At 37.6% G+C, this 25,806-nt stretch overlaps 1 protein-coding gene across 10 annotated transcripts in view; it reads left to right on the plus strand.

Annotated features, from left to right (window-relative positions):
• ARHGAP12 (Rho GTPase activating protein 12) overlaps positions 1 to 25,591 on the plus strand; it is a 76,296-nt gene extending 50,705 nt beyond the window's left edge. For 5 of the 10 annotated variants that reach the window (XM_048293715.1, XM_048293706.1, XM_048293632.1 and 2 more), the window contains 13 exons: positions 603 to 677; positions 3,421 to 3,482; positions 5,404 to 5,485; positions 7,524 to 7,646; positions 11,928 to 12,032; positions 12,391 to 12,489; positions 15,028 to 15,136; positions 16,116 to 16,235; positions 19,128 to 19,226; positions 21,276 to 21,353; positions 22,132 to 22,266; positions 22,537 to 22,639; positions 23,065 to 25,591. In XM_048293715.1, the coding sequence (XP_048149672.1) occupies positions 603 to 677; positions 3,421 to 3,482; positions 5,404 to 5,485; positions 7,524 to 7,646; positions 11,928 to 12,032; positions 12,391 to 12,489; positions 15,028 to 15,136; positions 16,116 to 16,235; positions 19,128 to 19,226; positions 21,276 to 21,353; positions 22,132 to 22,266; positions 22,537 to 22,639; positions 23,065 to 23,239 (1,365 nt within the window). In that variant the 3' untranslated portion in view covers positions 23,240 to 25,591. The remainder of the gene's footprint in view (positions 1 to 602; positions 678 to 3,420; positions 3,483 to 5,403; positions 5,486 to 7,523; positions 7,647 to 11,927; positions 12,033 to 12,390; positions 12,490 to 15,027; positions 15,137 to 16,115; positions 16,236 to 19,127; positions 19,227 to 21,275; positions 21,354 to 22,131; positions 22,267 to 22,536; positions 22,640 to 23,064) is intronic. The other 5 variants (XM_048293659.1, XM_048293685.1, XM_048293649.1 and 2 more) reach the window with 3 other exon arrangements.
• The last annotated feature ends 215 nt before the right edge of the window (positions 25,592 to 25,806 follow it).

Genomic DNA, 25,806 nt, shown 5'->3' on the forward strand with positions numbered 1-25,806 from the left:
CTAGTTTTCAAAGATTTAGTATTTTATTTTGGTCTGTAGTTAACAGTTCAAAACAAAACCCCAAATCTCTAGACATTTTCAGTGTTTCATTGTAAGGAAATTAATGATCATGCCTCACAAAAATTAATAGAGTTGGTGTATCTTTTTCTACATATATTACTTTTTTTAATGCTAATCTTGTATTTACTAACCACATAGAAACGTATTGTTTAAAATCTTAGTATTTATTATATGGTACCTTGTAATAAACTATTATTTTAAATATACTTCATAATTTGATAGCAATGTCATACAAAAAATCTGCCCCTTAATAAGGATGAAGGCTTTGCTTGGAGCTGATGCAGCATGTATTAACATCTTTTTTTCAAATGCTTGTGTACTAATTAACCCAGTTTGAGTGTTGTCTGTAAATCTTGTAAGAGCACTGTTTAGTAAGCAAGTTTAGAATATAGCTGTCTGAGAATATTATGAATGCTTAAAATAAGTACTTTTCTAATGTATGAGTGTGTATAAAGAAAGAGAGAAAGCGTCTTTACATTAAAAAAAAAAAGTATGAAAGATGATAATATTATCTGTTGACATTGACTATTTGAATTTTATAGGAATCATCAACTGCTTCTAAGGCCAGTTTTCCTGAAAATGAATCATCTCCTTCTTCACCAAAGCATCAAGCCACAGTCAGTATGCAAAGTGTTTAAATAGATAAGTAGATGTTGTAGAAACTGGGCTATTCATGATTAGAGAATTGAGGGTAAGCCTTCTTGTTGGGAAAAATAATAGGATAAAACTGTTTGAAGGCTTTGCATTTTAAAAGGAATGTATTACATCCAACTCTGGTTTCAGGAAAAAATTCTGAATGTCTTTGGCTTAAACGGAATTTACTAGATTAAGTTAAAAATTCACTGTGGCTAAATTGTGCCAAATTATGTAGAACTCAGTTTGCTTCCTCCAACAGTCACATTTTCTCACGTAGCATCTTGAAAGGTAAAAACAGGAACAAATTGCCCACCTTCACAGAATCCCTCACTGTTAGTAGCCAGTAATAGTTTGTAGCATTTGATATTTCTAATTCTGGCTTGTGTTTCAGTCTTCTTAAAGAGACATAGGGGGACCTGGAATAAATAAACTGTCCTTTTGATTTAGTAGAACTACTACTGTGAGAAAAACCTAAGCCTGCTAAATGACTTTTTAAATTTCAGTTTGTATTTTAAATGTGATAATTTCTTTTTTAACAGTGGGAAATGGATTAAAAAAAAAATTTTAATTTTTTTTTTTTTTTTTTTTTGTATTTTGGAACTGTACTTCAGTAGCAGTGAAATAAGTAACTTGGTCAATTTTACCAGCCCCTTGGTAGGTACATCAGGGCATTAAAGGCACAACTTGTCCTGTTCCTTTCTTACTCTGTGTGCAGGGAAATAATTCTCTGGCTTAGTCGTGATAATCCATTCTTACAACACTTCAAACAGTTTTTCACAATAAAATAAGTATTTTTTATTAAGCAAGCATAGCTGATAGCCTTACACTAAAGCAATTACTGCTGCATGTGATTTAATTTCTTTAAATAGATCTCAAATTTTTGAAATCGTATTTTGCAGAAGAGCTCACTCCTGATTTAGATAATAGAAAAAACATCTGTATTTTCTTTAGCTGTCCCCTGGAATTTAAATATTCCAAAGAATGCTGGTAAATTTTTGGCAATTTTGATCCTTGAACTGCTTCCCTTTTCTTTTTCCTGATTCCATTAATTTTCCCGTTAGTACCCCCTAGTGTTGCTGCTAAGTAGGGCAGTATGATACTTTCTCTGAATAATTCTCTGGAGCATCCCCTCTGGTTCCACTGTGAGTAATTTATTAAAACCATGATTTGTTTCAGGAAGTGAGCACAGGTTGCTCAGTCACTGTGAAAGTTGGTGACAGTCTTGTTCTCATTGTTAAAGCCAAAGGTGGGTTAGACGGGTGCAGTTAGAATGGTTGGTCCATGGTCTGTGTGCATCGCAAATAAAACAGTCTAAAGAATGGGATAATTCATTTGGCTTTTTGGAGAGTGGATGAGGAAAGGGACTCATTTCTTCTATTGAAAATACCAGTTTTGGAAAATAATGCATCTGTCACTGACTTGGGAAAGCATTCCAGCCCAGTGAAGATATTAGACAGTTACCATTGGACTGAAGTAATGTCTGATCCACCAGATAAACACCTTTGTCCTTGATAATGTGTCTTTTCTGTATTTTTTGTGCTGGGCTTGAAACATGTAGGTAAAATTTTTAAGGTCCATGAACAACAGATCTATGTCTCTGATAAGAGTGTTGTCTATGGCATTCCAGCAAAAAAAAATTCCTTCAAAATGCTATTGTGCAGTTATGGTCCATTTAAATTTGAGATTCAGAGGAAAATTCTGAAGAGGATTTATATTCTATTTTCATTGGATCTAGAATTGAGGTCATTTTTTAAATGATAAAACTAATTTGGATTCATTCCCTAGTTGATTGTTTCAACTAATAGCTTATTTCATAAATTAGGAGCTGTTAGAAGCTGTTACTGAAAAGGAATTGAAAAAAAAATAGTTTAGTGTTCTTTTAGCACCACTGACTGGTAGGACAAGGCTGGGGTGACAGGAGAAAATGGTAGAATTTGATACCTCATCTTAAGATGATGGTTTAAGTGAATCTTCTTATCCTAGAATGCTTTGTCAAACATTCCTGTAGTTTATTATTTTTATACAGAAAGTAGAAATATCCACTCCAAGTATTTGAAACTTGCAAACAGCCTTCTTGTTCAGCAGTGTTCCCACCAATCACTGACTGGTCTCCAAAATTTTTTGTAGGCATACTAATATAGATGGTTTTCATCAACAAGACATAACTAAGTAGTTTAAAATTCTACTATTTTCTGTGGGGATAGGAAAAAAAAGAGGACATCAAAGAAATGCTTCACTCCTCTGTTTTTAACATGAATATGTTAATATTTTTATGCACTTCAACCATGTTTTATTTAAAATATGAAATTATGTTAAAATTGCTTGGAAGAATTTGTATGGAAATTTAGGCTGGTTTTTTGTCAGTCGCCTCCTTTTTTACTAAAGGACTACTGTGCTATTACACAAATCATTATAAATTCACGTTCATAATTTTCACTGTCTACTGTCACAAATTATTTAGTTTGGCTTGTCCAAAGAACCTTGGTCTTGATGAAGGAAAGCTTTTTACCCTCTGAATGGTCATAAGTACTTTCCCAGAGGAATTTTGATTTTGCTGATCTCTGAATATTTAAATATGCTTAAAGACAGTTTCTTGAAGTTATAACATGAGCAAAGATGGCTCTTTGCCAGAAATGAATTATTTGGGGGATTGAATTCTGTGATGTGATATTAATAGAAGCAGATTTTCTTTTACATTTCTTATGTCTTACTCTTATCTTACAGGGTCAAGAAAAGTATGGGTTATTAAATGTGACAAAAATTACAGAAAATGGGAAGAAAGTTCGGTAAGTCTTGGACTTGAAAAGTGCATGTGCTTAGGGTTTATAAAAGGTCTTTTTTATTAGGACAGGGGTTTGCAACTTCTTACTTTTTGTCTGAATTTGCCTTAGAGGTTTTCCTATATGACACAGCTTAACCGTAGCCCATGTGTTTGTCCCAGTGAGCTAAAGATAATGGGCTGCAGAGAGCCAGAGGCTCATGTATCAGGGATTCACAAAGGGCAGCGATTTCATGAAGGTATATTGATGAGAGACAGCTTTTTGAAATGGGATTAATTAATTGATTGAAGAACAAATCTGTATAGGTTATAGTGTGTCTTGTTCCTTGGATAAAATCGGTGTAAGAGGAGCTTCAGACTTTCACTTGCTGTCCTTTAACTTCCAAGGAGTGAGTGTACATCCATGTGCTTCCTAATTCTTCCTTCATTGTGCTTGTGAAGGCTTTGGAGCAGTGTATTGCCCAACATCAGTCTCCTGTAGGGGACGAGTGATGACCTCATTTCTAACTTTTCTCCGCATCCCAGGCAGCAATTTGCGCTGTAAATCATAAGGTGTAATCAGGTGGTGCTGTCTAAATGCATTTCTGGTGTTTTGCAAAGAATCAATGGCAAATGCTGCAGAGGTGTGGCACATCCTCAGAGTTAATTTAGGTTTGATTCTTGGTTTTTTTTTTCTTTTTTCATTTATTCCCTTTTTAAAATTTGTTTTTCAGTTTATTTAATCTTTTAGATCTAATAGTGTGTTATATCTAGTTCAGTGTCTCCCAGACTTGTGATACATGAAGCATGCTTGTCCTGAGTGTCGCAGCGGGGATTACTGCAACAAGTATATTTCAAACCAGGAGTCCCGTGGAAACGAAGTATATATGGACAGATTCGTGGTAGATGTTTCAGAGATGTTTATTTCTCCAGCCACATGGCCGGGGCTCTGCTCAGGAACTCTGCAGTCACGGGACCCCAGGGTCCTTGGCGTTATCAGGGAACCCAAACCAACCAATGGGGAACAAAGGTGACCAAGGGCAGGGAAACCCCGTGTCTCCCCCTCAGGGCCCCTCTCCCAGGACCACATGGCAGGGGAGGGACCCCAACACCGAGGATTAAATAGCCAGCACCCAGCTGTTACTGTAGAGCCACCCTGACCTAGTCCAGTGCAGCTGGGCAGCACATCAGACCTCCAGTTTGGTTCCTCAGAGCTGCTTCTAAGAGTTTGGCAGAACTGGGTGGACAGTGGCTTGTGTAAGCTGCTGCTGGTACAATGTGCTGTCATCATTTACGTTGCATCTGTTGGAATCGTTGATCTGGATTGTTGCACTGCTGAACAGAAAGATGCAACGTGGCTGTCCTGTCACTTTGTGAGAGCTGTTAAGTAATAATTCATGTTGGGCAATGGGAATTCAGAGCTTGTCAAGATTTTATTTTCTTTATAACCTCAGGAGGACAGGTCCGCTGGCATAAAATCAAATAGTCAGACAACTGAAACAACTCATCCTGTCTCTTAATTTTTTAGATGTGTAGAAAATACTTTATTGCCAATGTAAATGAGCTTATTACATAAACATGGGACACTTGCATCTCAGGTCAATGAATTTCAGAATTATGCAGTACTTTGGCATGATCTGTTAAGTACACAGTGGGCTGAGTGTTCCAGATTAGCCCCTTTGAAATTATAATTGCATGGTGTTTCTCTTGGTGAACTGCTTCTTCTACTAATTAGCTTTGTTTGATTTAGACTTTGATGGTCAGGCTGGGATTGTTAACATATGTTCCCTTCTACAAATATGATAGCAATTAAGACTTACTGATGCCACTAATGACTGTATATGTGCTTAAGTATATTAACATACAGGTCAGCTGAGCAACAATGATCAATGGTTTAAATATCTGTTTTCAGAATTATTTATTTTATGTTTGTTTACGATTATTTACAGAAAGAATTGGATGTCATCATGGGCAGTGTTACAAGGGTCATCACTGCTGTTCACTAAAACCCAAGGAAGTGGAACTGGCTGGGTAAGCCCAGGAACAACCCCCACCCTCACGGAAGTGTTAGTCATGTAAAGCACAATAAACTAAAACCCTCTTATTTGCAGGGCCCAAAAACCTATCTGTATATACCTAATTTAGAAAAAACTGTGTATAAGTTGGCAAGAAAATAGTTTAATGTAACAATTATGGTGTAGCATAAGAAGAAAACCAGTTGTATGTATGTATGTTTGACAAGCAAGAAACTAGTAACATTCAGGTGCCCCATAGGCTTGAAGTTTTTTCTCCAGGCCAAATATTTTATGTTCCTTACTAATGTGTTTGTCTAAACAGTTTGTTTGTTTTACCCTTCTTGGATATTTTTTCATAAACTCCAGGTAATTTTGAATGTGATACATGTAATAAAGAAAATAATCTGACACTTGGCTTCTTGCATTTGCCTATTTGAGCAAGGCAGTGTTGTTGTCTTATGATTTAGTCTTTGCCTTGCTGGATTCCTTATTTTGTTCTGGATCTTCATAGTGCATGACAAGTACTTGTACTTATTTTGTTGTCTGATGAAGACCAAAAGAGAAACATCACACTGAAGATGATGATTATTCAATTTTTTTATCACCTCTAGTGTAATAGCACTATAATTAAATTTGCTATATTTATCTGGCTGCATTCCTACATTAATAGGTATCAAAATAGCTCTTTATCTGTGGCTTACTTAGCCTCTTTTGGAGGTCTGACATTAAACTGTGTGGATCTCCTGTAATAACTAAAGACAGGCCAGAGTCAGTGTTTGTTATTTCCATGTATTATCATGCAAATTCCATCAAAATTGCCTCTTACAGATCTGTGCTATCTTGCTGTGCTTTACTGATCTTTCTCCATTGCTCACTTTCTCCTGCTGCGCTTCATTATGGGTAGTGAGTTGAAATTGACAACTCTCTTCTATAGTATTGAGTTTTTTCAGACCTGTAAATATAATTTTTCCCCCTTCTGTAAAAGAGTTGATTGGAAAAAAATAGGTGAGGATGGATAGTTTGGAGTAAAGAGAATGAAAAAGGTAAAGTTGGGCAAGGTGGTCAAGCAGAGGGAAAAGAAAGGAAGGAAAAACAATAAAGACAAAAAGGCATTAGAGAAGGTAAATTGCACTGTATGGCAGGAAGTGGATTTTGGTGACTTTTATGGTTGACTTCTACAGCCAAGGATCCAAGAAGTATTTTAGTTTTACAGATATTAATATGCATGTTTGGAAAGTAAAACTTTTGCCTGGGCAACAAGTCAAGTTCCAAAATCTCAATTACAGCTACTAATACTCTTAATTCAAGTGTGGCTGTAAATCAAAAGAACTGTCTTTTTCACCTGTGTTGATATCATTAAAACACACAATGCTAAACTGTTCATGAATATATGATAATGTTACAAATGATGTGTGCCCAAATTATTTATCCATAAAAGATAAGCAGTAAGCAGAGTTGCATTATTTATGGGCACTAGTGTAAGTTGTGTTATGCCATCCAGATAGAATAATTAAAAATAATTAGAAATCTAATAAATAAATTTTAAAATAAAAATATGTAAATTCTTTTGATAATTTAAGTGGAGCAGAAGTCCCATAGTCACAATATTTCTGTGAGACACTCAGTTGTGTGTACTGTCAAGCACTAGAGTAGGGTCAGCAAAATAAATAACAACAGTATAAACAGAATAAAATGAAGCTGGCAATATTAAGCAAGAATCTCTTTCAAGGACTTAGTATTTTACACCTGCATAATCACAGCTGACTTTCTAGATATGTAATTAAGTATTCAGCACACACCCTTCTTGGTCTCTGCAGGAATTTTTTATGTTTTTAGGTATTCAAAATTTCACTTCACCTCTCAAACTTTGTTCTGTGTCCATATTTTAATAAGGTGAAGTCAGTCTAACAGTTTGACATATGATAAGAATTACATTTCTTCTTCATCTGATGAGAAGAATATTTAGCATTTGTCTAGTGATTGATATAACCATATCTTCTTTTTTTGTGCATTGTTTTGTGACTTCATCACTTTTCTTCCTTTTTCTCATCAAGTCATTTTGCCAAGGGGGCTCAATTCCTGAGCTCTTGCTCTCGCTGCTTTCTTCTTGGAAAAATGCTCTCAGTCGTCGACCTGCTGTCACCTATGTAAACTCTGCCCAAGTTTCAGCTATCACTGTATGTGTTCTTGTTGCATGCCTCTTGTCACTGTAAGGCTATTTGCCACTAATCCTGAAAGTAAACTTGAATTTTTCCAAGATTGTTTTGACACTTCATATAACACCTCATATATCTTGTTTGTTGTTTTTGAAAGTCATCCAAGGTGCAAATTAACACAAGTTTATTGCAATAATCCTGTAATTGTTCCACTGGAATAAAGTAGAAAGTGTATCTTTTTCATTGGTGCCAGAATTATAATCCCAAATTTGCCTACTATTTGAACCACTAGTGCCTTGACTAATAAGCAGCATGATATGCTGAGTTTTTTAACAGATATTTTGTCTGATTCTTTCTAACACAACTAATTTAGAATCTTTGTATGATGCCTATGATACCTTTGGTGGTACAATGGTGTACATGTTGTTTGATAATTCTAGCTGTAATTGGAATACCCAAAAATGTAAATGTTATGCATGAAGAGGTGAAAGGAAAAGAGCACAAGGATGTTCTAGCTATATTCCACATACAGAAAGCTGATGTAAATTTGTAGGACTCTTTGTATGTAATTTAAGCATCTGTAGTTATGTTTTGAAAATGCCAAGCACAGAAGAGCTGCCTATCAAAAATGCATAAATTACCTTGTGTTAAAAATGATGCAGCTGTCTTTTTCTTGTTTGTCAAATTAATTGCTCTGTATGTGGAAGCCTGGAACAGATCATTTGTGAACAGTTTGATAACCTTGTGAAAGGCTACTTTTTGTAAGGAAATCTGGATTTTTTTAAAGGTTTTTTCACTCAGTTTTTGGTGTGAATGAGCTGTATTAGCTATTGTCAAATTCTAGTGACAGAAAATAAAGCATAAAGCACAGTAAATGGTAACTGCTTAGAAGGAAAGGATTCATCTGTCAGCTTTCTGTGATAAGCACGTCCTCACTGACAAGTACAGTGGTGGCAAACCAAACCTGTAAACTTCCCAAACATCAAGGAAATAGATGCTCTTCAAGATACGTCTGAGCAAACTCTTTTTTGTGTTTTACCACTGTGATTTTAGCCAAGGATGTAATGTGTACATTACTACAGTTCATCAGTACTGCACTGCTGATTATACAGGAGCTCCGATGCTCACAGTGAAAACTTTTTGGCATGCAAATGCTCCTATCAGTCTGGTTTAAAAAAATCCATCGTTTTGCTGTGACAATAAAGAATATATTTTTCTTCTTTTTTTCCACTTTTTTTTTTTTTGTTTAAGCTGTAAGTTTTGAAGCTCCCCTACCAGCCGAAAAGGTGCATCTGTTTCCACAGCTTCCTTTCCACAGTCCGTCCATGGATGAGGAGGACTTGGAATTAAAACATCCTACCCAGCTCTAATTAAAAACAGAATTACAAGAATGCCAGGTGTCATTTATACATCCAAAGTCTTCCCATAAATAACTTCCAGTTCTGTTTTCAAAGAATGCTAGAATGTGTCATAGTACAGACTGTGTGATTTGTCCCTGTGCAGGCTTCCAGGACTTGGAGAAAATCCTGAAAAGATTGAAAAGGCCTTCTATTTATTGACATCAGTACACATCTTTAAGGCTGTCTTAAGCTGCACAGCATCTATTCTATCTAAAGCAAAGCGAACACCCTATTCTTTCCAAAAATTTACCTTTCCCATACAACCACCATAAGCACATCCCATGACTATGTTTTTTTGTCTAAAAAAAGCTGTCAGAAGTGACTGTAGGACAGCTTCATATCTAGGACAGCTGACAGCAACGTGTATAGACCACTCCCTCTTTCTGTCTTACATTGCTGCCCTTTCCAAAATTCGCAGACAGCTCAAAAGAGAAATCCAGGAAGAGTAAAGGGTCTGCTCAGTAAGAGCTGGATTTCTCCTGACTGGTGCTGACTAGGTAGCACACCCTGTTTTGAGGAAGCAGACTTAGTGTCTGTGTGGCAGCAGATGCAAAAGGAAAGGCTTGCTTTTTACCTCTGTCAGCAGAACCTGCTGGCTTCAGAAGGGTTCGATTGCCTTCAGCTAACCTTTGTGTGCTAGGCATCTCACCAGCCCTGTGCAGCACTTGCTCCTGAAAGCTTTAAGGAGGGGAATGACTGCTGGAATCTCATTTTCGTAGACCCAGGAGCAGAAAAGAACCTTGACAGGAAAGCTCAAAGGAGAGCCTGCATGGTAAACTTAAAAGATTATGATGAGTATGTAATGTTTTAGTGTATAAGAAGAGCTTTGCAGGGTAGCTGAATTATTTGCCTGAGTTTCCCCATCCTTGGATCTCACACAGCAGTTTGGCCACCATTTGAGTGAATGAGTGGTGAAAGACTTCTTTTTTTTGCCTTATTTAGCTTTAATCTTTGCTTGCTTCTGTTCTCTGAAATGCTGAAGGGAGTCAGGTCAAAAACATGGGTAGAGTGTAAAGGTGTAGGAGGTAGTGCTGTAATTTGTCAGGTATGGATTCAGCAAGCTAGTGTATTGGAGGGCTTTTCTTTTGGTCAGAACAGCACTGACAGTTCACATTTTTTTCTTGTTGTGTATTATTATCACCTGTAGCAAGTCCTCTCCTGTGATTCTCAGCATCATCTGGGCCATGGTTTTAACTAATCACCCCTCTGCCCCCAGTCCTGTAGAGGACTTTGGCACTAGTTTCCTGTTCTCTTCAGTGCCAAGCTCTATAAATTGATTTAATTTTTTTTCCAATACGCAGCAAGATTGATCGAGACTGCCAGGAAGTGCATGTCTGGGACGCTTTGGATGTGTGTGCAGCAGTTACGTGACTTTCTCTTGAACAGGCAGCTGCTGCAAGAGCCAAAATGGCCCAGAGATTGTTCCTGTGGACTTTGCTGCTGAGCTGGGCCTCCCTCAAAAGCTCTACTATAATTAATAAGAAATGTTCTTGGATGAGGTATCTGAGAATTAAGTTAGAAAGTGGAAGGTGGTAGGGATTTTCTTCCCAAGTACTAATTGGCATAGGGTAAATTAGAAATACAGCCCTATTCTGATATTTCATGGGTAAAATAAAGAAGTTAAGATGCTACTTTCCATTCAACACTTCATTGCCCTTAGGACTCTAGGCATTGCGATTTTCCAGTGGTAAACAACTTTTCTGAAACACAATTAGCATTAATTAACATCCATGCTGGGAGTTTAATCAGAAGGAGCAGATTAGTCCTGTTTTCTGTACCATTTTTTCTCCCCTTGGATATGGCTGTTCTTGTACAGGCTTAGGGGCTTAGGTCCCTCAGAGCTGTCACAGAAACAGCATTCGCAGATCAAAGACTTCATAAAGAAATAAGAAGAGCCTTTCTGAGGGAGCAGATGCTGCAAGCTTTCCCTGGAACTACAGCATGAAATTTCTGTGCTATAACTGAGTGACTTAGAGCTTTCCCTGTTCCATATTTTACTCATGTCACTCACAATTGGAGCTTTTTGTTTGTGTGGGCCACTGAATTGGTTTCCTTGAGGAATTACATTTCAGAGCTATGTGATGTATGTTGAAATGATAGTAAAAGTACTTTATTTTAAAAAATTCTGATACCTAGTATAAATGTGAAAGTGGGAGGTAAAAATAACTGTGATGTTTTCTTCCAAATTGTTTGAAGGGTTACTTGTGGGTTAAATGATTAGGGGTTTTTTTTCATTCATGTTTTGTTTATTTGCTATTTGTTTAGTAGACAGACAGTGAGTTCTGTTTACTTGGTAGGACATGCTCCAGTATTGCAGTAGAAGCACTACAGAAAAGTATAAAAGTGTTGGGGGGGGTGAATGTTTATAAAACCTATAAATAGATAAAAATATATAGATAAATGTACAAACTGAAGTTGCTCTTTCAGTGTGGAGGGATGTGATTACTCTCTAGGAAACCTGCTGTTTCTGGTTTGATTTTTGGTTGTACGTACAACCACTGGTTAAGTGGCAGAATTGGTCTTTTTTTTGTACAGTGACTTATTAGCTGGTTTTGTTTAAAGCTTGGGACTATCTTGACTAAAATCAAGCTACAATCAAATATTGTATGGACTTCTACCATTTGTGATAGGAAAAAAGCTCAGCTGGAATCTGATTGGCATATAAATTTATGGAAGTCTGAGGGCTTTAAGCTGAGCAGCTTGTAATAGACATGCTTAAAGATTATTCTGTGGAAGGTTTTTTGTTTTCCTGGTGTCATGCCTGTTGATTTGTGGTGAAGTACTGTATCTGGTTTTAAGTTGTATAGACTGTAAATAATACCTGTTATATTTAAAAGATTGCAAGACTGTAAGGAATTTCTTTGGGTTTAATTTTATCATCATTGTTCCTATTTTTTTCCAGAAGTTTGGTGTCAATCAGTCTAAGCCAGAATTTACAGTGGATCTCAAAGGGGCATTGATTGACTGGGCCTCGAAGGACAAATCCAGCAAAAAGAATGTTATTGAGGTAAATTATTTTATTTAAATGCAGAATTATATGCACTTCAATTACTGATGTAAGAAATTTTCTCTAAACTTAAAATCAAGAACTCATAAAACTAGGTTTTATCCACTTCTACCTGCTTAAATGTAGATGTTATCTTAGTACTTGCAAGAAATGTCCATTTTTAATATGTCTGTATGGGATATGCTTTTCAATTTTAGGCAGACTGTTAATGGCTATTTTCACTGGTAAATGTTCTTGAGTGGCTGTGTATCAGCTAACAGTTCTGGCAGCGAGAAGTTTAATTTGATTTAGGTAATTTTGCTTTTGAACTGTAGTGTGTTTATCAGTTCTGATGATATCTGGTTTTATTTCTTCAAAGCTAAAAACCCGCCAAGGAACTGAGCTGTTAATTCAATCAGATAATGACAGCTTTATTAATGAATGGTATAAAGTTCTTAACTACACCATCAATAATCAGGTATGTATTTAAATCATGAAGGTTCTACTTTCATGGTAATATTATTAGTAAACTAATTGATATAACAACTTCTAATGCTTCATGTGTATCTTCATTTACTGATTTTCTTGAGAGCAGGCAGGAGTTTGAGGATATGGCAGTTCCAGGTGGTGGTGAGTGAAATATAATAGTGGCAAAGGAAGATGGTCCACTGGATTAAGATGCCGGAGGCGTGGTCTGACGTCCCATTTCAGAAATGAATTTACTTCTGTGGCCGAATAGTTGTTCTGTCTTAGTGACCTGGAAGGTTCTGACAGAGAAGGAATGAAAGGAGGAGGATGGCCAGGGGATGACTTCATGGCATATATTTATTAGCATTTGGTACTGCTCTTCACTTACTATGGCTGCACTGAAGTGCAAATTAAAAGCCCTGCCAAAATACTGTATTACCTCTTTTTATCTGACAACATAATGCCATGTATTTAATTATCAGAGAAGTGCTTGAGCATTTGCTTTTGATTTTGCCAAGCAAGATTAATCATTTTTTAATTCAGAAGTTAGAGGAGATCTTGGAGAAAATGTTGCTCCCATATCAAGTTTACTTCTTCATAGTTCCAGGCTTGGCTGCTGTCCATAAGCTCCATTTTTGTTGCTTTCAGTGCCACTCAGTGGCCTTCATTTCTCCTAGCTCTCCTAGTGTTTTTCACATATGGGTGTTTTCCACCAAAACACAGCAGGCTAATGTGAATGGTTCCATTTCTTTCTGAATGCTCATGGTTTAGGTTTCTAATCTTCTGCTCTCTCCTCATGTGGAAATGTCATGGCCCTTAATAACCAGGCAAGGCAGTGTCACCCAGTCACTCAGTGACACCCTTCTCCTGTCTGCCCTGTGTAACACGACTGAGGGCACTTCTTCCCTTCTGAAAAATGAGCGAAGATGGAAAGGCTGAGATACGCTGAGATGCGAGCGAGGTATTGCATGTTAGGTTGAGGAAGTGAATGGTGGAATAAGGAGTTTGTCAGCATTCTGGATGTATACTGCTGGGAGCTGGTAGCCAAGAGACCCAAGATTACAAGGCACGAGTCAAAAAAGTGCATTAGACTACTTGATAATTTGAAGCACTGAAAAGTTGGGTACAAAAAGCCATCAGATCTAAAGTCAACTTTAAATTTTGGAAAGTTTGTGGTAATAGTAGCTGTGAATCTCTTTCCCATGGCCGAGGCACTAGTTCTAGCATGACAAGATCTTCCTCAAAAGAAAGGGCAGATGAGATTCTGTTCTCTTTGCTCCTTCAGGCTGCTGTTGTGGCAATATCCTGTACAAGAGGAACAGCTACCTGCAAAGTATGTGGCTGTTCTCTTTCAAATACAGAAATTTCCAAGCTATTACTTTAGACTTTTTGCATAGTATAAACTATACTGCAGGTGATTTTTTTATAAAGCGGTGAATAGTTTTAAAATGTGCCAATCCTAAAAAGCTTTGAGGCCTCTTGAAGAGTGGCAGAGGATCCTTAATGGGGACATTAATTGGGCAGTTGAATATATTGATCTTTGGTGTGTAAAAAGGCTATCCAAAGCTTTTGAAAATGAATAGGAATGAAGGTTTTAAAGCTAACACTGCTCTGCAGGTTAAAGCGCAGCTTAGTCCCTGAAGTCACGCTGTTGCTCACTCAGTGCTCTGGAGTGCACAACCATGTCTCATTTTTAAAGTTTCCTTCCTTGTAGCAGCAGGCACTCTGCAGTCAGATTTTGGCAACTGCATAGCCCTTCAGTTGAAGGGAAGTAAGACAAACACAGTTTGGGAAGGGAATGTGTTGTACTGAAACTGAGGAAGTTTCTTTTCCCATTTGCTGGTATGTCTGCAGTCATGCACGTAGCATGGGTACGAGACTGCAGGTAGGATCAGCAGACTCTGGTATCTGCCTCCACACTTCAACATGATCCATGTTTTTACTTGACAATAGTTAATGAGAGTATGCTGAGATAGCAGGAACACAGGGCGAGAATTTTAGGCACTGGTACACTTACTGTTTCAGAGTGAGTTCGGTGTATAAATATACAGTAGTGAGATGTTCCAAATGATAGTTCTATTTTCTATTAAAATTTTATTTATAGAGATAACAAATTGGGTAAATGATCTAGAAATTTTTTTTTTTTACTGTATCAGTCAGGTATTTCTGTGGCAGACCATTAAATAGTTGATGTTTATCTATTGGATTTTTAAAATAAGCCCAGCCAAAAGTCATTTGTGTTGTTTATTGATTGATATAATGAAGTGTTATCATGAAAGGCTGGTTGTACTTTGTTCAATACCCAGCAACATTTTCTTTTTTGAGTCTAATTATGAAATAGTCTTTCTCAAAGTTACGCACTCTGCCAGTGAGAATGGTGTTGTCTCTGAAGATGTTTAATATCTAGAGTTCAGGAAAGAACCAACTGATTGTCATTATAGGGGGGGAAAATTGTGTCTTGTAGAACTGTCTGCAGGAAATGTGTGTGTTAATGCTGTATTCTCTGAACTGGCAAACTGAGCACTGCATATCTTCTTGAATTCAACAGGTAGTAGAGTCTGATGAAGCATTAGACGATGAGGTACCAGATTCCCCTGGAGTGGAAAAACAAGACAAAGAGAAAGAGAAAGAAAATAAAGACTCTAAGAAACTTCGTTGTGAGTTGAAAATTTTCCATTAAATGATTCTAGCAATGCCAGTTTTCATTTTCTGCATCTTCAGTATTATGTGTAAATAGGGAAGAATTCAAAAGGACAGCTAAAAATGAAACTAGTGAAGTTTGGAAACAGGCTTAATATAGTTCATTCTACATATTGATGCCACTTGGTAATTTTTCTTCCATGTTTTATTAATCATACTTTAAAAAAGGAAGAAGAAGAAAAGAAGTGTGAAATGTCTTTCGCTCCTGCTGTATGACGTATTTAAAACGGGAAAATAAGTGGTGAAATGAATTATTTTCAAGGTGTTGTCAAATGCACAGAAATAGTATCTGACTTTTATAAATAGTTTTAAATAAGAATCTTTTGTCATTTTACTGATTGGGTTTTTTTTTTATCTGTGGCACAGCGTCTGTAAATATTTGCACTTTCAACTTGAGCTGCAATTTCACTAAGTTGCTGCTAATGTACTGGCTGTTTAGAGAAACAAAACATTTTTAATTACACCTTCAGAATTTTGGAGCTAAATGTCTTTTAGATGCAGAAATTAACTTCCTGTGCACAGAAATATATTAATCAGGCAGACAGTTTTCTGTCTTTTCCTTCCAGGCCCTATATGTAATTTTCAAGAAAGTATTTATTTCTTTGAAAATAGTTAACCTAATGAGAGGCAGAACTGGTTTTGAAACATAGCTGGGTTTTTAGATTTCCACAGCAATCCCATACATAAGCTACTGTTTAGTTGGTTTTGCTAGTTTTTAGTGACAGGGTTGTCTCTTGGGAGTTTGAAAAATGGATGCTATTTACAAGGAGTTCCAGAAAGTTAAGGAAAAAATTAGGGATGCATTGCAAATTTGAATAGATTTTTTTGTGTGTGTTTTGGAGCGTAATTGTTTTTTTCTTTTAATGTTGGTTCCTTGGCTGATAAATGCAGTGTTGGTCCTGTGGGTAGTAATGATAAATGTGTTTCTCTTTTCAGCAGTGAAAGCACCCAGCAATATAGATTCCACAGATCAGAAAAAGACAAAAACGAAGCTCAAGAAGTTTCTTACACGGCGCCCTACATTACAAGCTGTCCGTGAAAAAGGCTACATTAAGGGTAAATGAACCTTTTTAACGAAGGACATAATTTGAAAAGCTGAACTTACTAGTCCATATGTAAAATGGGGTTTAAATGGTCTAGTTTCAGAGTAAAATATGTGTGTATAGTTGGTTTAACAAAAGTCTTGGATGTATAGTGGAACTGGTGATTGATTGCTGTACTTCTGAGTGCTGTTACTAGCCATTAAACTGCTTGGAGGATGCCCTCTCCTTCAGTTCGTTGCTGACCAAACTGCAGTGAAAACTGAGGGCCCAGGAGCCCATTTGGACTTGGACTCTCTAGCTAAGAAGCACTGCATTCTACCTTTCTGAGCTGGAAATCCAGATATCTGACCCTCATTTGTGCAAGCAAGGGAAAGAACAGCCCTTTGGGTAAAAGGCTGAGTGCGTGGGCTCACCCATTTCACAAGGGTGTTTTAGTCCATGTGGAACCAGACAATCATGTGCCATATCATAAGAAATGAAATATTTAGGAAAACCAGGATGAGGTTACAGGAGTGTTAACTTAAACCTCTTTTTCCCATAACCTTTTTTGAATGTACACATTGTTTTAATTGTTTCACAAAGAGTGTTGCAGATACTCTTGAATCAAAGTTATGAAAGATTTCCTTTTGTCACACTTGTAGAAATTTGAGAGAACAGTATTTGCACAGGTTTAAGTTAATGTGTTTGTGTAAACTATTGACTTGGTACTCATTGTAAAACTTCATTTATTTATTTATTTGTATGCTTTAGCAGGACTTGTAGGTGGTGCTCTACTAGGGTCAAAATAGCATATGGGTAGGCAAATACCAGACCAAATCCTACTGTGATTTGCCTCACTACATACTTTAACAGGTGTGCTTCTGTTGCATGTGGCGTTTGATATATTTGTGTATCTGCAAATATAATTTACTTGTAAATGATGGAAATTTTGTTTGGGATAAGGAGGCATTATTCCCAGACTTTGATGGTTTGCTCTGCTTTACGGCTTAGTATTCATGTCATGGCTCAGTGACGTAACTTCTGACATTGGCAACAGTGAACACTAAGCCAAGTTTAATTTGTACATGTGCGTGCTAATGATTGGATTTTTAATAAAGGCGTTAAGGAATGAAGAGTTTGGTTTTTATTTAAAAGCATGGTGTAAGTTTTAAAAGTTGGATGTGCACTGTATAGTTTTACGTTTATTGTATGAATGAAGAATACAGAAGTCTTCACTTAAAAGCCCAGTGTACTTTTGTGGCTGCTACAGAACAAGCTTAGTAAATGGAAAGCTTGGCAAATCCAGTATGAGCAGATAAAATAGTGAAAAGTTCTAGGAGAAAAAATCCACTTGAAACAGCATGCACTAAGTGGAGAAGGAGCTGTGCTAAAGTTTTCTTACATGGAAAATCAAAAGTACAGAAGTTACTTTTAAGATGAGAAAATAGTACTCCTGTGTATCTTGAAATTATTAAAGTCAAAGGCAATTGTAGCAAATTACTTTGTTATGTGCTACTATTTTCTTCTGCTACCTAATCTGCACTGCTTTACCTGCCACAGCTGCATGCTAGCCTGGCTTTCTGCTGCGTGGGCTTTTTGCTACTTTGCTCCTTTGCTACTGATTCTGCTTATAAAGCTCGCTGCGTGAGTAGCTGCCAGAGCACTGAGGTGGTGTGGACCACTGGCCTCATCGTATCCAGCTAATAATGCCATAAAATGCCCATTTTCATTCTGTAAAAGTGGTTTGGTGTGCTGTTTGGGGTTCCCAAAGGACTAGTCAAGATGCAAGAGTTGTTAATCTACTGAAATGACTGAACACGAAAAATGGGCTAGATGCTGTGCATGATGCAAATGCAAGAGCAGTCTCTCTTTTGCAGAAGCTCTGAAGTAAGACACACTAGATTCTGGGAAGATGGCCACTTTTGTACCTATGTTAACAGAGTAAACAAACCAACAAACACCCCTTCTCTTTAAGAGTGCAGTCTTTGCTTCTCTGTCTCAAGACCCCATGTCACCCTCATGCATGTGAACAGAAGAGGCCATCTATTATTTGGGCATCTCTGATGAAGGCCACAGAAATGGATCTGTCAAAGACTTTGGTGATACAATATCTGAGCAAGAGGAATTAACATGTTGCTCAAATTCACTGAGATGTTGCAGGCTTCTCATCTCTATGCAAGCTGATTTTCATTTTTGCTCCACTTTATGATAGAAAATACTCCTCCTGGATTGTGTAGTTCTAAAAATAAGACTCAGATTTACCTTTGCCCATAAATATCTGTATTTAGATTCCAGCCTTGCAGCCAGGTTGCCTAGACATGGTCAGACTTGCATCCATTCAGAGCTCTGAGGTAAAGGTCTGTCATTTACAAGTTTGTGTCAGAACTTAAAAATGTCAGAAGACTCTACATTAAAGTAAATGAATACATAGTGCTGTGTTAGACAGTAGGTGCCGTGGAAGATGACATTTTGCACATTTTTTTCCCAAGCAGTGCCAAAAGCTTTCACTCTGGTTAAAGTTCGTCATCTCTGTTCGAATTTTTAACAAAGATTGCAATAAATGCATGTTGAACTTGGGACAGGAATGGAGTGTAACAGGACACATTTGAATCCATTAAATTTCTTATTGCAGTATTGACCAAATTACTCTTAAAAGTATCACCTGATGGATTAAAATTATTTCAGTAGCAAAACTTCCTTCCTTGGAGGCTCGTGTTTGTGTAGCTGCTGACCCTCTTTCTTACTGGGAGCTTTTTCTTGCTGGGAGCTGCTGAGAACTCTTTTCAAAACTTTCCTATTTCCTCTCCAATACTGCGACAATTGTATCCAATAGACTTTGCCCTTTTTAGAGGTTTGTTTTAACCTGAACTAGTTCTGTCACTTGAGTCCTGTTCCACTGTAAATCAGTCTCTTTACTTGGTTCCAGATCAAGTTTTTGGTTCAAATCTCACCAGCTTGTGTCAAAGAGAAAACAGCACGGTGCCAAAGTTCGTGAAGCTGTGCATTGAGCATGTTGAGGAACATGGTATGGTTGAAGTTTTTTGTTTACAAATCTCTTTTGCTCACACTCCTAATGTTGAACATTTTAATCTTAAAATGCTGTTGGTTTATTTGAGGAAAATAATCTGAAAGTCATATCTGGAGTTATCACTGGGTTTTCAAGAGTGAGGACATAGGTGGGATTCAAAGTGGGGAGAGGGGAGGAAATCTTATATCTGAGAAACTGATCTGCTCCAGTATATTCCAAGCTGAGGGGAAGGCAGGACAGCCTCCTGGCAGCAAGGCTCTAAGGGAAAAGGATTACCAGAAGTAGTAGAAGAGCTCAGCTCATCAAGTTATTTTTGCAGATTAGAAGTGAGACTATCAAAATGCAACCATTCATTTTTGGAAGGTTTAAGCATGCTAACAATCACTTCTATTAAAACTTCCTTGAAACAAACTTCTGGGAAACAGTTGTGTTCCTGCTCTGTGTATGCACTGACTGCCACAAGACCAGTCTGTTGGTTTGATGCCCTTCAGCCAGTTACACCAATTGCTAAATTTTATGCAATTTTGGAGATTATCAGTGTCCACATATTGACTCAGTTTTTGTTTGCTTTCATTGAAAATATTTATTTCCTACCTAGTAACTGAGGACACTTTGTTTGAAAGCTGCATGTGACATTCTGGGTTGTCTGCTGTAAAGCACATCTTCACATTTTTGTTGAAAATATGTTGGTTGGGACTCCTGACTTGGCTGTAGTCTCTGCTGGTGTTCTTGCCTGTTTCTTGCTGTTGTCTTTGCCCTATCTCGTGGAAAAGATGACTGAGAGGGGATTATGGCATCTCCATAATCATCATTCAAATACTTACCAGTCCGTTAATCTGAGAACATTCTCTTGAGAATGAGGGTAAGTGTTACAGGGGAATACATGTGAATTCTAAGGCATCTTCCATGGGAACTTCATTTAGGTTTTTGTTGCAGCCTGTAGTCCTCTTTGTCAATGCTTCTATCTTACGGCCTGGGAGGGGAAAAAAACTGCTTCCATTGCATTACTCCAGTTTGACAAACTGCCACCTTGATTGTGGCAGCAGGCTTTATTCCATTTGTGATCTAAAGATTGTGAGGAAGGGGTTATTTTGCTTTGTTCCTTTTTTTTTTCTTTATTTGTTTTTTATTTTAAAGACAGGACTGCAGTGAAGATAGTGAAGTTTTCCTTTTTTAAATACCTGAGGGGAAGCTGACAGAAATGAACAGCTATTTTTTCCTACCTCTCCAACTCTTCTTCCTTCTGCCTATATACTTCAAATCAGTTCTTTCTGTAAAGGAATGACTAGTGGATTATGGGGAAAGGGATATATCAGATGGTGCTGGTAACAGTGCTGTGTTGCATCAGACAACTCCTTGAGGAGCTACAGGGACTTGCAGGTATTCTGGCAACACTCACCCTCTCAGTGGCACTGACTCACCTGCTGCATCCAAGTGGCTTTTCAGATAAATTCTTTATCTCCTAATCACTGCTGAGTAACTGCAGTAGCAACCACAGAGACACAGTTTTCTTCTTTTCTGGTCAAGTGTGCAATCCTGTAATGCAAGGGCTGCCCATTTTAGTTCTGTGGGCTGTTGGGTAGCTCTGAGTGTGCATGTGTATCATTCCTTCTCCATGTAAACCTGGTCACTTGACAACTTAGAGATGCTCTCTCTGCATGACTTGATTGGGTTTTTCTTAACCATACATTAAAAATTGAACATTGTATCCACCAAATATTTGATTATTGCATGTTGGACTCCCATATATTCCCTGCCCACCCACCAAGAGCATCTTAAACAAGACATCTGATCTCATTGGGGAAACTTGGAGCTGTTGCCTCATTACTGCTTGAATAGGAAGTTTCAGAGATTACTTTGAGCTCGATGCTGCCAGACTTGTATCAGCAAATTAAACCTCCTCTGTCTTATATGCCCTGCTTATCAAAAAAATCTAGTTTTAGGGTTTTTTTCTTTGTTACAAGGTGGGTTCCCTTTGCTGTTAATTTTGCTGAGTAGACCTAAACATATGTAAGATATTAAAATGGATTTATCCCTTTGTTTCAGGGTTGGATGTTGACGGCTTATACAGAGTTAGTGGCAATCTTGCAGTGATACAGAAGCTGAGATTTGCAGTCAATCATGGTAAGCTTCCTCCAGCTGTATTGCAATGGCATGTATGTTCAGATTGGTGAAGTTCATAGAAAGCTCAGGAAAAGGATTTATCTGTAGCTGCAGTGTATCATGAGAAATGATTATCATCTTTGAAGTACAGTTACTTCAGAATTGTGAACTGATTGTATAATGTACGTCACTTGAAAAACCTGATGTACTGGAGGTTTGGTCTTGTGTGGACTACAGAGGCATTACTAGAACAGAATTCTAAAGGAAGGTGGTAATAGAATTTGAGGAGCAGGGATTATTTCAAACAAAATAACTCACTACCTCATGGAAAAACAGCAAGATGTTAAGCTTCCACTAGCATTAAAATTGTAAGCTACTGGTTTTTTAGTGAGATTTGCTACTGACTTTTAGTAGGGGGACGGCATAGCTCCTCTTCACTGTACTCTGTACATAAAACTCTTTCTTTTGGCAATCTCTTAGTGTTTTGTTCAGTGAAACCAGGAGGAGAACAGTAGCCCATCCACAATCTGACCTCTCCTTTCCTGATTGACAGGATCTAACCGTAAATTTAGCATTATGTCAGCAGCTTCTGTTCCCTTCTGGAAAATGCCCTAGGAGTAGGGGAACTGTATGTAGTGCATTAGGCAGAGTTTGGCCATCTCCGTCTGCTGCTGAATGGGATACAGGATGGGGTGGAGCAAGTCTTCACTACTTTGAAAGCAATAAGTACAGAAGAGTAGTTGAGTTAATTTAAAAAAAAAAGAGCTATTATCATTAATTATTTATTTTTGTCTCTCAGATGAGAAGCTGGACTTGAATGACAGTAAATGGGAAGATATACATGTCATCACAGGAGCTCTAAAAATGTTCTTCAGAGAATTGCCAGAGCCTCTGTTCACTTACAACCACTTCAATGACTTTGTCAATGCAATTAGTAAGTCTGGAGAACTTGCATATGGTGTTTGGAGAAGTCCTGCACAATTTTTAAAATTTTTTTGGACGTGAAAAGAACGTGTTGGTTACGAAGGGGGGTGACTTGTCAGGAATTGCCTGTCCGTAATGCCGGGGCCGGCCGGGAGGTGGCAGTGTCCTATCTCGGATTAGCACTGCAAACCGTGGCTTTCATTCCCAGCCTCTTAAATTTTATATTAAAGTTTTAAACAAAAATACTGAATTTTTGTTTCTCAACCTCACCCTTTTGCAGAGCAAGAACCAAGGCAGCGTGTCTCTGCTGTTAAAGATTTAATCAAACAGTTACCAAAACCAAATCAGGACACGATGCAGGTACTCTTTAGACACCTGAAAAGGTAAGTAACAGATAGAAGGAAAGGCTTTGTGTTGCTGACCCTTCCTTAAGGATAAAGAATCCAATTAAAAGTACCAAGTGACTGTTCTCACTGCATTTTTTTCCCTGTATTGGACTTCATAAAAGCAATGTATCCATCTGTTTGGATATGAGGTTGCAGAGCACCAGACTTGAGACAGTATGTTTCATAGTTGTGATGTTTACTGCCAAGTCCTTTTGAGGGACTGTGAGAGGACCAAGAATGACATTTCAAAACAAAACTTTTTTCATAGAGAGAGGAATTACAGCAGCTGTATGTCCTAATAGCAAGACTACTCATTAAATAAATACTCTGAATAGCCATTTGCTTTGAACTGTGTCTTTTTCTGTCATCCTGTTGCTCTAACATCGATAAGTCTCTTTTTGTGTATGTTTTTTCTCTTTCAGAGTTGTAGAAAATGGAGAAAAGAACCGAATGACCTATCAAAGTATAGCAATAGTTTTTGGTCCAACCTTGTTAAAACCAGAGAAAGAGACTGGTAACATAGCAGTCCACACAGTATACCAGAATCAGATTGTAGAGTTAATTCTACTGGAATTGAATTCCATCTTTGGACGCTGACATTTTTCTTGGAGAAGAAACTGGAAGTGATGGGTTGGCAGTAGTACTCCACCAGAAGGAAAACCTCTTTCTGTATATGATGTTTTATGTTTGTGGACCAAGCAGCAACTTGTTTTTTGCACTTTTGGGGGAGGAGAGAAACAGGAGAAATGTTTGACCACTTCAATGCAAATTAAAGACAACACTTCAGATTTCTTTGAAAAGTTCAATGTAAAAAGTGAATTAAAAAGTTTATAGTTTGCCTTTTTAAAGTATGAATGGAAAAATGTAATATAGGTTCATACACTGGATTTCTTTGAGAGTAAAACTAACAATCTCAAACTGGATAATCTGGAATTTAATCTCAAAATTCTTCCATTTGATGGGGAAAATTCCTACCATTTTTCTTGGTATGGAAAAATTCAGTGAAGTTACATGTTAAGCTTGTTTATTGCAGCCTACTCAGATCTGTATGACACTTTTCCAAGGGGTTTCTGCATGCAGTGACTGTCTTAGACTTACACTAACAGTTTGGTTTAATTATTCAAATCTAATTCTTCGCTTGCTATCTGCTGCCCTTTTTTCCTCTTTTTCTCCTGTTTTTCTGTTGTTGGTTCTTTTTTTTTTTTTTACTTCTTTCTTTCTTTTTTTTCCCCAGCAACCTCTCTGGAAGCTCTTTGCTGCTTCATAGAGCAGCACACTTATTACACTATTTCAAACACTGAACTTGTAAGAATATCCAGCAATGGATATGTCTTGTGGCATAATAGAAGTAATATTTAATAAACATGTTCATTTTTTCAGGGTATGTCCTGAGCTAAGTTTTGTGTTATACTGATCTAAAGCTAAAGTCCTAAGTAAATACTGACTGTAACACTGTATTGAGTTGTTGGTGTAATGCTGAGGTAGTGGAAGTTCATTCTTGATGTAAATACAGGCTGTCCTTTTGATTCCTGTATATAATTCAGTTCCTGTATAGTGTAAGAACACTTTAGTCACACATTTCTAATCATGGGTAGATTAGCTACAGTAGCATAATGTTTCCAGTGGATGTCTGGGTTTCAGCAGGGAAACAGGTTATGGGGAGGGAGGGAGATCTGTGTGCACTTTTAGATGTTAATTACATTTGCGGGCAAATAACTGTAATGCAAATGGTACTGGAGAAATACTGAGTGTGCTTGCTAAATTGTTAATGCACTACAAGAAGAGCCTTTTAGGTTATTTAATATGTACAGGAAACATTAGAAAAATGTATTATGAATTCTAACATCTACAAATAGTGAAAGTGATGTTTTGATAGATGGATGTTTGATCGAATCCACAATTTACCAAGCTAAATTTAAGATTTTCTTTTTACATTAATGTAGAATAATTTGTAAAATTGGTTTTGAAAGATTTTGTTACAGGGAGCATGGTCTGCTGAAGATTTTTTTAAATGTATTTTTCTAGACTAACTGCTGTATCTGACATATTTGTTATGTCTAACCTGAATAAAGAAAACCAGTAGTTCTTTTAGAGTATACCATACCCGCTTCACAAACCCCCTTTAAACAAGACCAATGTCTCTTACCCCTTAGCATGGATGGATACCACTTGTGACAAAGAGTTGTCACACTTGATTGAAATATGAATGCCTGCTTTATAACCTGACAATTTTAAGAACTTCCCAGCCCCCTTCTTTAATAACTTGAATTCTAACATAAGGTTCAGAGAGGGCAGAAGTAATTTATGGGTAGAAATTTGCAGTCTTTAAAACACATCCCAGCTTGGACCCCACTGTACAGGAAACAGTTACGCTGAGGAAGGGACTGTGTGTCAATATCCTTAGATCTGCTGTGTCCCCCTCACACACAGCCCTGGCTCACAGCAGAGGGGATGTGTGGTGACACACTGAGCTGTAACCAGATTGATGGTATGAGAATTTCACGAACATAGGGCTTGCATGAAAAGTTTTTGGAGATAAGAGAGAAGTTTAGTAACCTTGTGGCTTTCTCAGTGTCTTCTTGTGGTAATGGTGAAGTCTTGTGGTTTGTTGCAAAGCGACCTGGGTGAGAACTGCGAAAGCCCCGTGTCGGCGGTGTCGTCAGCCTCCCTCTGGGCTGTCATGCCAAGCAGTGCTGAGCCTGTGCCCTCACCTACTAGAAAATATCACCAAAGTTGGAATCTGTGGCTGTACATTATTCAGAACCTGCCTTTGGCTGTAAAATAAGAAAGAATTCCTGCTGCTACATGAGAGGGCTTGTTAACCAGTCACCTTTTGTTGCGAGTGTTACCTTTTTCAAAGGAAGAATGCCTTTTTAAAGCAATTTGATAATGAGGATGTCACGCTTTTCCTTGTATTCCCCAAAAATAAAGCATTTTGTTATTACAGTATCTAGTATGGTTTTGTGCAGTGAAGTTGTCTTAATCTAATTTTTAGTTTGGGGAGGGGAGAGTATTCTTTTTAATTGAAAGAGGTGCAGGCAAACACTTGAGACATTCAGGAAGAGGAGGAAGTACAAGCTGATGGTACATTTGTTGTGACCAACTTGAAACTGTATATGTCACCACGCTGGGTTTCTTCACTGCTTGAAAGATCTTGTCTTGTT

Source organism: Corvus hawaiiensis, chromosome 1, assembly GCF_020740725.1.
Source record: "Corvus hawaiiensis isolate bCorHaw1 chromosome 1, bCorHaw1.pri.cur, whole genome shotgun sequence".
NCBI classification, from domain to species: Eukaryota; Metazoa; Chordata; class Aves; order Passeriformes; family Corvidae; genus Corvus; species Corvus hawaiiensis.